Genomic DNA, 14125 nt, shown 5'->3' with positions numbered 1-14125 from the left:
AGAGCTCCAAGAAGATTATGTTGAAAAATAAAAAAAAATTTACCCAAAAAAAATTGTTTTTATACTTCATTCTAAGGACTTATTGAACTACCCTCGTATATTTGATATATTTTCTACCTTTTTTAACACATTTTATTCTATCATTCAAACATTATTAAAATTTCTATCCATTTCCGTCCAACGAAATCCATTTTTCTTCTTTTCTACATTAACGATTTCTCTTTTGGGGATTTCTACTCATTTCCATTTTATTATATTAGATTTAATCCTAATCATTTCAAAAATTTTCTTCATGTGTTAACAACAATTCGATCTACTTCTATTCTGTTTTTTACTTTAGGTGATCTCCTTCCGAGAGTTCTATCCTTTTCGACTCCGCGTTTTTTCCTTTTATTCTATAGCATTAATTAAATTTTATTATTTTAAATCCTTTTTTTATCATTTTATTATATATCTCCTTTAAAATATTTCTATTCTTTTCCACCCCACACCTTTTTATAGTTTATCATTCAAACAAAAAAAGGTATTTGAAAAAAAGTAGTTGAACTTTCATACAAACCGTTGAATTTTAAATATAAAAAGACGAATTTTCAATAAAATTGTTGAATATTTAAACAAAAAAGATTATACTTCAACCACAGCTAAAAAAATTCTATGAGATAGTTGATTCTTCTTACCTCAAAATAAGAATGGTAAAGAAAAAAGTTAATTTTTAAGCAAATAGTTGAATTTTTTACCAAATTAATATATTTTTAAGCCAAAAACACAAATTTTCAACAAAATCTTTGAATTATCCTCCAAAACAGGTGAATTTTTAATTAAAAAAGAGGAATATTTAATAAACAAAGTTAAGGAAAGAAGTTAAGTTTTCCATAAGAAAAGGTTAAATTTCAGCAAAAAATATAACGTTTGATATTTGAACAACAAAAAAATTCTAATTGTAAAAAAAGCAGTCGACTTAAACCAAAACACATAAATGCTGAACAAAAAATGTAATGGCTGATATTTCAACGTAAAAAATTTAAAATTTTTAACAAAATATTTGAATCCTCAACCAATCTTTTAACCAAACAGTTGAAAAATAACCAAAACAGATCAAATGTGTACCAAAGGAAATGAAATAATTTAAATTTCCATTAAAATAATAAAATTTTTAACCCGAAAACACGCATGTAAAAAACAGGTGAATTTTGAAGCCAAAAAGACGATTTTTTTTACAAAATAGTTGAACTTTAAAATTGTAAATATAAGTTTTTAACCAAGGAAAAGAATGATGGTAAAAAAAATATTAATAATACTAGGGGGTTTAATTTCTTACCAAGAAAGACAAAGTTACAACAAAAAGCACACATTTCCAACCGAACATTCAAACTTTCATCTAAAAACTATCAATTTTCGACCAAAAATAAAATAGTTAATTTTTTATTTGAAAAAATTAATTTTCAAACAAAAAAACGATTTTTCAACAAAACAGTTAAATCTTCGACCAAACAGGGCAATTCTTAGCAAAAAATATAATCGCTGATATTTTAAACAAAAAAAGATTTTATTTTTGAACCAACAACAGTCGAATTTAACCAAAAATTACGAATTCTCAACGAAAAATGCAATAGTTGATATTTCAACCAAAGAAGACGAATTTTTAATAAAATAATTGAATCCTCAATTAAAGTGTATAAATTTTTAACCAAACTGTTTCAGTTTTAAACAAAAAGATCAAATTTCTACTAAAAGCGATACATTCTCAACTAAGAATGATTTTTCATTCACAGGGGAAAAAAGCGTTAACTAAATTTTTTCTATTTTAAAACAAAAATGTATGAGTTTGTGTGTACACACACACACACACACATATCTTTCAATCCAGAAAGACAAATTTTTGATAAAACGAAAAATTCCGTAATACTAGTCAGTGCCAAAAATTACTAGTTGAATTTTTAATTAGAAGTTAGCAATTTTCATTGGAAAATAGAATAATTAAATTTTTAGTTAAAGACGTCAATTTTCAACCGAAAAAGAAACGAATTTTCAAGAAAATAGTTCAATCTTAAACAAACAAAAAAATGAATGTTAAAGAAAGTAGTTCAACTTTTTATCAAGCAGTTGAAAATTAAACGGAAAAAGATGCATTTTTAATGCAAATTGTAACAGTTAAATTTTCAACTATGAAATATCAATTTTTTGCTGAAAACGGATTAAGGAAATTTTTAGTCAGGAAACTTAATTTTTCACTAAAAAAATGAATTTTCGATAGAATAATTAAATCTTTAACCAGATAGTAGATTTTTTAACCAACATAGATTAATGCTAAACCAAGAATATAATAGTAGACTTTTCAACGACAAATAATTAATTTTTAACGAAAAGTAGTTCGATTTTATTTGATGGATTCAGTTCGCATTTAAGCATAAAAAGGAGAAATAGAGGAAGTTTCTTGAAAACAGGAAAAAAAGTGGAAAGGTTTATAAAAGTTGAAAAGAGGGGAATGAGTGTAAAGAATTTAGATGCCTTACATATGAAATAAAATCGCTACAATTTCCAGTTTTAGAAGAATGTAAAAAAATTGTTATAAACCTTTATCCAACTTGTTTAATTTTTATGCGATTTCATTTTTCAGTAGCCTTGTCCCTTTTTATCCCCTTGTATCATTTTTTATTCTCTTTTATTATTTTGTAGCCTATCCTTCTTCTTGGGCACATTAATATTTTTAATCTTGAAACGTAATTTTTAAAATTTACTTCTGATAGATATACCTCCGCTATTCGAGCTTTGACGAGTGATCTAAGGAAAGGAGCTGGTTCTCCATCTAATACTGCTGCAAAAGAAGCTGAGAAACGAAGAATTGCTCCTAGAACTGGGGTCAGTAGAATTCCAGCAAGTAGAAGTTCCAGCAGTGGCAGCAGTGTTGGACCAGCTTTAAGAAATATCAGGAAGTCGGTTGGTGTAAGTTACAAATTTTATTTTATTATTAATTATAAAAAACATTTCAGTGTTAAAATGTTGTCACAGGCTTATACTGCCCAACATGTCGAAGGCATTTTTGGTTAGAGATGGATTTTTATTTGATCATTTTTGCACGGGGTTGTCCCGGTATATATCATCAGTCACGGACACATTTATATAATGCAATCAAGTGATCTGATGAGAACAGTCTGCCCAAACATATTGGAGAAAGCCAGGTTTAACCCCATCATTGACGGACTGGGTAGCAGTCAAGTACACGGTGGGGGGGCCTACAGCTTAAGGTGGGTTCCGAACCACCAGAATCTCGGTAAAGGTACATTGAAAAATTTCCAGAGGTACCGGCTCAGGGATCGAACCCCGGACCTCTGAGGTGAAGTCCGAGGGTCTAACCAACTGAGCCACCGAGGCTCTCTGAGCCACCGAGGCTCACTGAGCCACATTATTATTATTATTATTATTATTATTATTATTATTATTATTATTATTATTCATTATAATCTTCCACCTGAAAAAGATGTCAATTTTAATATATTCTTCGGACCTAACAACAGGTACCATATCTTCAACCGTTCTGTAACATTTGTGTAACATTCACGTAACCATCCCTGCTGGAAGAAGATTGAAAAGGATAGAAAGATAGAAATTGTGGGATAGAAAAAGATAGAAATATTCTATGTCTCTCTCTATTTTTTTAATAATCGAGGACCCTTATTTTTTCTTTAATTCGTTCTATCTTTTTAATATTATTTTGAATCATCATTTTCTTATCTATTTTCTATTTGATTGTTGACCACGTATCAGGAAGAAAACTTGACGTCCTTGCTTATATACCTACACGCTTCAAACTTATTTCTATACTTTAGTCGATAACTGTATCGAATTTGGCAAAAAGGATTGCCGGAAATCTACTTATAGGCCCAAAGACTGATTTCACTTGTCGATTACTTTTACTGTTAGCCACCTACCCGCCAAACCTTCAAGTTGGCATGGATAGATTAAGGATAGAATTAGATAGAGAAGAAATGATTAAAAAAGAGGTAAAGATAGGTTGTCAAGGAGATTGATAAAGTAAGACGTTGATCGATATAGTATAGGATGAGGCAGAGAATAGGTGATTAGAAGAGATAACACAAATTAAAATTAAAAGAGATAGCAAAAGATTGACATCATTGGGTAAATAATAGGATCAGATAAAGAAGAGGGAATTAAACAGGCGTGAATTTTAATTTAAAAGGAGATAGAAAAAGATAGAAGCTGATGTAGGATACGATGAAATAGAGAAGATGTTATTGTAAAATATAAACGCCAATTTAGATTGCCAAAGAGGTAGAAAAAGGTAGAGGTTGATAGATGTACTATATAATGAAATAGAGAAGAGGTGATTAAAAAAGATATACGGGAATTTAGATTATCCAAATTAGAAAAATATTCACATAAATAGATAAGGAATAGGATGAAAGTGAGAAGAGGTGATTGACAAAGATAGACGGGATTTTAGATTAACACAGAAAGAAAAATATTGACGTGGATAGATCAAGGATAGAATAAAATAGGTAAGAGGGTGTTGAAAAAGATAGAAGAAAATTTATACTGACGAAGATATAGAAAAAGATAGACGCTGATAGATGTAGTATAGGATGAGATAAAAAAGAGGAGATTGAAAAAGATAGACGGGAATTTGAATTGACAATGAGAATGAATAGGGTAGACGTTGACAGGTGTAGTATAGGATAAGACAGAGAACATGAGATTTAAAAAAAAGACGGGAATTTAAATTAAGAGAGATTGAAAAAGGTTGACACAGATAGACAAAGGACAGGATGAGGTAGGAAAGAGGAGATTGAAAAATATCGACGAGAATTTAGATAAACAGAAATAGAACAAATTGGTATAGATGGATAAAGGATAGGATAAGATAGAGAGAAGAGAATTGTTAAAGTTATACGAGAATTTAAATTGACAATGAGAATAAATAGGATAGACGTTGACAGATGTAGTATAGGATGAGACAGAGAACTTGAGACATCAAAAGATAGACAAGAATTTAAATTAAGAGAGATTGAAAAAGATTGACACTAATAGATCAAGGATAGGATGAGTCAGAGAAGAGGGTGCTGGAAAAACTAGAATAGAATTTAGATTGAAAAAATATAGAGAAAGTTAGACGTTGATAGATATAGGATACGATGAAATGGAGGAGAGGATATTAAAAAAGAGAGGCGTCAAGATAGATTGACATAGAGATAGAAAAATATTGACGTAAATAGATAAAAGATAGGGTGAGATAGAGAAGACGTGATTAAAGAGATATATGTAAATTTAAATTGACGGTAAGAAAGAATTAAATACATGTTGATAGATGTAGTATGGGATCAGATAGAAAAGAGGAGATTAAAAAGATAGGCGGGAATTTAAATTAAGAGAGATAGGAAAAGATTTACACAAATAGATAAAGAGTAATATGAGATAGAGAAAAGGGGAATGGAAAAGATAGACCAGAATTTAGATTGACAAAGAGGTAGAAAAAGATAGACGTGAAAAGATGAAAGACAGGATATGATAGAGAAGAGGATGTTGAAGAAGATGGACGAGAATTTATATTTGCAAAGAGGTAGAAAGAGATAGACGTTGATAGGTTTAGTATACGATTGAATAGAGATGAGGAGATTAAAGAAGATAGATGTGAATTTAAATTGACAATAAGAAAGAATAAGGTAGACGTTGATTGATCAAATATAAAATGAGATAGTGAAGACAGTATTGAAAAAGATAAACGTAAATAGATAAAGGATAGGGTGAGAAAGAGAAGAGGGGATGAAAAAAGATAGATGTAAATTTAAATTGAAAATAAAAAAGAATACGATAAATGTTGATAGATGAATTATAAGACGAGATAGAGAAGAGGAGATTGAAAAAGACGGGAATTTAGATTAAGAGAGATAGTAAAAGATTGGCGTGGACAGATGAAGGATAGGATAAGATAAAGAAGAGGATATTAAAAAAAATTAACGTAAATTTATATTTACAAAAAGAGAGACAAAGATAGAGCTTGATAGATGTAGGATATGATAAGATATAGAAATAAGTATGGAAAAATATAAACGTGAATTAAAGTTGACAAGGAGATAGAAAAAAATGGACTTTGATAGATGTAGGTTATGATGGAATAGAGAAGAGGAGATTAAAAAATATAGACGTAAATTTAAATTGACAATAAGAAAAAATAAGATAGATGCTGATACAGTCCAATTCCGATAACTTGCACGCATACTAATTTGGGGTTCTCCCACTACGTCTGCTATTTTGCTCATGATTTGCGCCCATGATTTACACATGCGCGCACCTAATATTGTGCTACTAGAGTGAGCATCCGATAAGTCCGCAATTTCTGCAATTCACCGCCCCTACAGCATTAAAGTTGGAAAGTTATCAGAGTTGGACTGTGGATGTAGTATAGGACGAGATAGAGAAAAGGAGATTGAAAAAGATAGACGGGAATTTAAGTTAAGAGATAGAAAAAGATTGACATAATAGATAAATGATAGGATGAGTAGAGTACAGGAAATTGAAAAGGATAGACGAAAATTTAGATTGACAAAGAGATAGAACGAGATATAGTTTGATATATGTAGTGTACGATGAAATAGAAATGAGGAGATTAAAAAAGATAGATGTGCATTTAAATTGACAGTAAGAAACAATAAGATAGACGTTAATAGATTTAGTAGTAGAGAATGAGATAGAGAAGAGGGTATTGAAAAGGATAAACGTGAATTTATATTGACAAATAGATAGAAAAAGATAGACATTGGGTAGATAGACGTAGGGTTCGATGAAATAGAGAAGAGGGGATTAAAAATCGTACACGAGAATTGAAATTGACAAAGAGATAATGAAAAAAGAGACGTTGATATATGCAGTATATGATGCGATCGAGAAGAGGATATTGAAATAGATGGACAGGAATTCAGATTGACAGAGAGATAGAAAAAAAAGATTGGCATGGATAGATGAAGGATACGATGAAATAGAGTAGATTGGATTAAAAAGGATAGACGTACATTTAGATCAACAAAGATATAAAAAAGGTAGATGTTGATAGAAGTAGAATACGATGAGATAGAAAAGAGGAGATAAAAGAAGATAGACGGGAATTTAGATTGACAAAGAGATAGAAAGATACTCATTTTCTCTATCTTTTTCTATCATAAAGATTCAGAATGATTGAAAAAGATAGCATCTCTATATTGTTACTTCCAACAGGGCCTATTTTTGCGCTTACATATCATTTACTTAGCATTCATGCAACCGATATGTAACCTATATGCAACGGTTTTGTAAGATTTATGCAACAGGTGGGTAACATTTGTATAATAGTTATGTAACATTTAAACAATAATTTATTTTTCATTAAATCATTGAATGTTATGTTCCGCAGGCAATTACTGAGTTACCAAGAGGGTCATCTGGAAATTTGAAGATCAGACCGGTTGTTTCTTCTCGAAGTAGTAGCAGTGGAAGCAGTGTTGGTCCTCATCCCACAACGGCAAGCAGACAAAGTATTGATAAGCTGGGAACGATAGGGACACTGGGAACGCTGGGAACCAGCAAAAGTCGTATAATTCAACCACGTCCGAGCCCAAGAAATCACAGCTTCATGAGACCAACTGCTGCCAGTGTTAATAAGGGCTCCATACCCAATCTTCCCAAAAGCATAAAGACCCTTATTAAATAGGGACCTTTTATACTTATAAATCCAAATGCCAATATTACCGAGTAGTTTTACATTTTTAGATAAGTAAATCAATCAAATAAATAAAATATCGAATTTCGCGAGCAACAAGCAAAAACCCTTTATACTGTAACAAGTCTCGATAAAGAGCCAATTATTGTTAGACTAATTATTTCAATAAAAATATAGGTATAGACTAAAAGAACATTTTTTTCATTCCCTGAAATTCTGCTAAATCGAAATTCTTCTAAGAGATAAACAAAGTCTTAGAAGTTTTTTTTACATATTATTTAATGATGAAATTTGATTCTTTTCTTGGACAAAGAAAAAAATCTGTACAAAAAAATAATCTGCGGACAACCTTAGAATAATTACAGTGAAACCCTTCTATAGTGCCGATTATGGGCTAGGCGGTGGGTGGGAACTAACTCATTATAGCCCGTTCCACTTGGGACCCATTCATTTTTCGGAACGGACAAAATTTAAGAAAGGTAAAATTTCAGAATGGGTTATAATACATAATGGTAAAACTTAGGAATTCCAAAAATTCGGAAAAAGTAATAAATCAGAAATCCAAAACTCTGAATAGTATTTATTCGGAAACCAAAGAAGCGGAATGGGTAAAAATTCGGAGACGTTACAATTAAGAGAGTGAACAATTAGGAATAAGTAAATATAATTTTTTATGTATGGTAGCATACAAATATTTATCACAGTAAATTTGAATAGCATATCATAATAAATTTATGTTATCCATCATTTTAAATTTTTCACGAAAAAATAATACTTTTTGATCATTATATAATATAAAAACAATTTTCAGCGTACAACATAAATTTATTATGATATGATATTTAAATTTGCTGTGATAAACATTTGTTTGCTGCTACAAATAAACAATTATACATCTGCTAATAGGTATATTTATTAACAATTCCGAATGTTTCCTCTCCGCTTCTTTGTTTTCCGAAGTAATGCCTTTCAGAGTTTTGGATTTCCGACTTTTTGTTATTCCTAGGTTTTACAATTATGTATTATAACCCATTCTGAAATTTTATCTCTCTTAATTTTCATTGTTCCGAAAAATAAACAGGTCCCCTCCACTTCTGTTTTTTCACGCCTGAGTGCTCACCTGAGTGCCCCGCGCATCCCGCGCACCCCGCGCAGCTCCTGTTACACCTACCTACGGCGTGGCATCAATTCTCGGAAGGGCTATAGAAGGGAGGGCTATTTAAGGGTTTCGATGTATTTTATAGAAGTAATTAAATTGCATAGTTATCACTCTGAATTACAAAAAATTATGGTGGATTACTCCGCCTAACGCGATTTTTCATCCAAAATAGATTTTTTTAATGCTTGAATTTTTGAACGAAAAATCATCAGTGTTCAACGCAGTAGTTGAATTTTTAACTCAAAGAGATAAATTTTCAAACAAATAGCTAAACTTTAAAATAAACAAGATCAATTTTCCGCCAAAAATGGAATAGCTCAATTTTAGGTTAAAAAATTAATGAAATCAAAAGTTTTACAAAGTAGATGAATTTTCAACTAAGGTGATAAAAACTCAACTGGATTTATTTCTTAATTGAAAATGTAACTCAAGTTTTAGTTTAAAAATAAATTCAATAAAATGAATTTTCAACTAAAATGATGAATCTTAACAACAACAAAATGGATTTTTAAAGATTTTTTAAAATTTTCTACACAGTTTATTAATGTTTAATCAAAAGAGATGACTTCTTTAAACAAAAATTAATAGTTGATATTTCAACCAAAATGGAGTTTAAATAAAAAATGGTAAAATTAAAAAAGCAAGAATTTCAAAAAAATAGTTGAAACCTCAACCAGAAAGACGAATTTTCAACAACAAAAAATGACTTTTTCACAGAATTGTTGTATTTTCTACCAAGTAGATTAATTTTTAATAATATAATTAACTTTTCAAGAAAAAGATGAATCTTCAACCAAGGAGAGGAATTTTCAACTAAAATAATTCATCTTCAACCGAAAGATCAATTTTTAACAAAGTCGTTCAATTTTCATATTCAATTTTAATATGAAATTTGTACCAAGAAGAATAATTTTCTAAAAGAGGAAGCCAAATTTTTAACAAAATACATGAATTTTCAATAAAATAGATAAAATTCGAATTAAAAAAATTTCAACTAAAAAATTTCTAAATTTACTATTGAAAAAATTTATTTTTTTTAAGAAAAAGAAAATAATTTTCCTCAATGTAGTTAAATTCTCAACCAGATAAATTAATTTTTTCCTAAAATAGCTGAATTTTGTCACAAAGGTTACTCTGCATTGCGTTGAATTACGCTTCATTACAACCCAGTAGGCACAAAATATGGTGACGTCTTTACGACATCGGTGCAACATCTTTATGACATTTTTACGACATCGTATGTCCATGTCGTTAAGGTGTCTTGACGATATCGTAAAAACGTCGTATGGTCGTAACGATGTCGTAAAGACGTCGCCAAATTTTGTGCCCACTGGGAAATTATTACCATGCGAATATGGGGATTACAAGGGTACTATATTTCTCCGGATAAAAAGTGGATTACTTCAGAATACTCAAATCATTCGAATATCTTGGAAGCACTCTGGATTACAAGTGGGGTTTCCCAACTTAGAACTGGATTACAAGTGGGTTCTCTCAAATTAGAGCTAGATTATAAGTGGATTACTCCAATTGACAAGTGGATTGCCCGGAATATTGAGATAACTCCGAATATCTTGAAGTAAACTGGATTGCAAGTATATTTCTCCGAATAACAAGTGGATTACTTTAGAATACTAGAATCATTCGAATGTCTTGCAAGTACGCCGGATTGCAAGCGGGGCACTCTGTATTATAAGTGGATTACAAATGATTTTCACTGGATGACAAGAGGATTGCCTGTAATCACAAGTGGATTACTTCGGCTTACAAGAGGATTACTCCGGAATACTAAGAACACTCCCAATATCTTAAAGTAGTCTAGATTACGAATGGATTCTCCTAGAATATAACAGGGCTACAAGTTCAAATTGCTAGATAACAAGTGGATTGCTTCAGAATATTGTGATGCTTCCGAATATCTTGAAGTACTGCGAATTACAAGTGGAGTACTCTTATTATAAATGGATTACAAGTGAATTTATCTGAATAATAAGAGGATTACCTATGATTAAAAGTGGAATACTTCAATTTACAAGTGGATTACCCTGAAATACTGAGATCTCTCCGAATATCTTAAAGTAGTCTGGATTACAAGTGTATTTCACTGGATAACAAGTGGATTGCTTCTGAATATTGGCATCATCCAAATATCTTGAGGCGGATTTCGACAGATTTCAAGTATATCACTCCGAATATCTGGAAGTACCCTGGATTAAAAGTGGGTTCTCCTAAATTATAAATGGATTACAAGTGAATTTTTCTGGGCAATAAGAGGATTACCTATGCTTATGAGTGAATTACTGCAATTTACAAGTAGATTACTCCGGAACGCTGAGATAACACCGAATATCTTGAAGTAAACTGGATAACAAGTGTATTTCTCCGGCTAACAAGTGGATTACTTCAGAATACTGGGATCATACGAATATCTTAAAAGAACTCCGGATTGCAAGTGAGACACTCTGTATTATAAGTGGATTACAAATGATTTTATCAGGATAGCAAGAGGATTACCTGTAATTACAAGTAAATTCCTTCGGGTTACAAAATGATTACTTCGGAATACTGAGAACACTCCCAATATCTTGAAGTAGTCTGGACTACGAATGTATTCTCCTAGAACATAACTGGATTACAAGCGTATATTTATGGATAAAAAGTGGAATACTTCAAAACACTATGATCATTCCGAATATCTTGAAGCAGCCTGGATTGCAAGTGTGTTCTCTCAAATTAGAACTAGATTACAATTTAATTTCTCTGGATAACAAAAAGATTCCCTTCGCTTACGATTGGATTGCTCCAATTTATAAGTGGATTACCCTGGAATATTGAGATCACTTCGAATATCTTAAAGTAACCTGTATTGCAAGTATATTTTTCCGAATAACAAGTGGATTACTTCAGAATACTGGGATCATTCCGAATATCTTGAGGCACCCTGGATTACAAGTGGGTTCGCCCAGAACTAGATTATAAGAGGATTACTTCAGCTTACAATTGGATTATTTCGAAATACTTAGATTACTCCGAATATCTTGAAGTAATCTGGATTACAAGTATATTTCTCCAAATAACAAGTGGATTACTTCAGTATACTGAAATCATTCCGAATATCTTGAAGTACCTTGGATTACAAGTAGGTTCTCCCAAATCAGAATTAGATTATAAGAGGATTACTTCAGCTTACAATTAGATTATTTCGAAATACTGTGATTACTCCGAATATCTTGAAGTAATCTGGATAATTAGTGGGTTCTCTCAGATTGTAACTGGATTATAAAGTAATTACTTCGGCATACAAGTGGATTACTCCGACATACTGAGATCATTTCAAATACCTTGTGGTACTCTGGATTACAAGTGGGGTAATCCAGTTTATTAATGGATTTAAAGTGAATTTCGCCAGATTTCAAATGAATTTTTCGGCTTACAAGTTGATTACTCCACAGATACTGGGATAAACTCGAAATCCTTGTGTTATATCGGATTAGCAGTTTGGATATTACCAGATATAGAATAACAACAGTTATATTCAATTATCTGCAACCAAAATTTTCTTACAGTTTTTTCGTTGAGTGGTTTGCTCATCGTAAAATGCGAACTCATAAATGCATAATTTTCTTTATTCACTTCTGATGTCACTTTTCACTCCCTAGGAGAAGTAGAGCATTAGCCTCGCTTCATACGCGTCGAAAAGGGCTGAAATCACGCATGTGTGAAAAAAAAAGTTTTATACAGTTATATACACGTTAAATAAAAATTATTTTTATGACACATGCATGATTTCAATCCTTTTCGAAGCCTATGAAGCGGGGCTAAAGTTTTACTTTTTACTCCCTAGGGAGTGAAGAGTGACGTCAGAGGTGATTAGGGAAAGTTATACATCTGTGAGCCTGCAATTTACGATACTCAGCCCAGTCAGCGTAAAAATTCTAAGGAAATTTTGGTTGCAGAGAATAGAATGTTGCGGTAATTCATGGAAAGTTACCATATATAACTGGTCACATTACCATAAAAGACCGAAAATTTCCATAAATTTCTGGAAATTTATAAATATTTCTAAATGGAATTTTGGGTAATTTACCCATGAATTACCTGTAATCTTACTAAAAATTTCATAAATTTCCGGAAATGAAAAAAAGGTTTAAAATTGAATGTTTGGTAATTTATCTCAATTTAACATAAATTACCTATAACATTACCATAAATTACCAAAAATTTCATAAATTTCTGGACATTTCTAAACATATTAACAATTGAATTTTCGATTATTTATGGTAAGTTACCATATTTCCCTATAAAATGACCATAAATTACCAAAAATTTCCATGAATTTCCGCAAATTTATAAACACTCCTACATATGATTTTAAGCATTTTATCTTAAGTTATCATAAATTTCCGGTAATATTATTATAAATGAACAAGATTTTCATCATTTTTCGGAAATTTATAAAAATGTTTAAAATTGAATTTTGGGCAATTTATGGTAAGTTACCATAAGTTACTTTTAAAATTACTTAAAAACATGCTTCCTTTATTTGAAATCTAGCATAGGCTGAAATCATGGCTGTAATTCGTGAAATGTCTGAAATCGTCCATTTGTTATAAAAAATATCGTATGCCACAATTTCCCTGAACAATCTTAAAATACGAAGTCATAGCACGTCAGATTGCAAAAATTTAGTTCTTCATATTTTTTGGAACATTCTAAGACCAAAAATAAAAACAATTTCCCTGCCAGTTTTTGAGAAAAATGAATTTTTCGAATAAAATTATAACTTTTATTTTTAGTTTTTTTTTCTTTTTTCTTTTTAGTTTCTGTGTAATAAAAGTCAAATATCGCATAAAGAGTATGTTATTTAGATCAAAGTCGACTATCTTCGATCTTGCTATGGGTGTCTTCAATGCAAAAGCACTGTATTATGAGTATTACATATGTATTTTTTGCATTTTAAATGATCTTCGTCGTATTGGAGTGATACAAATGATATTATTGTTTGCATGAACATTTATAAAACCTAAACTATTTTAGATATAACAAAAACAACTTATACCTTATATAGATTAGAATAACATAGAACATCGATTTCACTAAAAAAAAACTATTTTAAAATTATAAAACATTATGTTAGAATTTTTTATACATTTTTTTCATAAAGGGGGAGGGTCGGTAAGGCCGGTTTTTGGCCTAATTTATTTTTGGACCAAAAAATCTGAAAAAATCATGGTAGTATCTTATAAGTATCCCGAGTC

At 30.7% G+C, this 14125-nt stretch overlaps 1 protein-coding gene across 4 annotated transcripts in view; it reads left to right on the top strand.

Moving 5' to 3' along the window:
• Positions 1-7898, top strand: part of LOC117173991 (cell division control protein 12) — a 154356-nt gene extending 146458 nt beyond the window's left edge. For all 4 annotated transcript variants that reach the window (XM_033362679.1, XM_033362678.1, XM_033362677.1 and 1 more), the window contains 2 exons: positions 2748-2943; positions 7403-7898. In XM_033362679.1, the coding sequence (XP_033218570.1) occupies positions 2748-2943; positions 7403-7699 (493 nt within the window). In that variant the 3' untranslated portion in view covers positions 7700-7898. The remainder of the gene's footprint in view (positions 1-2747; positions 2944-7402) is intronic.
• Positions 7899-14125: the final 6227 nt, after the last annotated feature.

Source organism: Belonocnema kinseyi, chromosome 5, assembly GCF_010883055.1.
Source record: "Belonocnema kinseyi isolate 2016_QV_RU_SX_M_011 chromosome 5, B_treatae_v1, whole genome shotgun sequence".
NCBI classification, from domain to species: domain Eukaryota; kingdom Metazoa; phylum Arthropoda; class Insecta; order Hymenoptera; family Cynipidae; genus Belonocnema; species Belonocnema kinseyi.
Note: the sequence above shows the minus strand (reverse complement) of the source record. Positions and strands in the feature narration are given on the sequence as shown.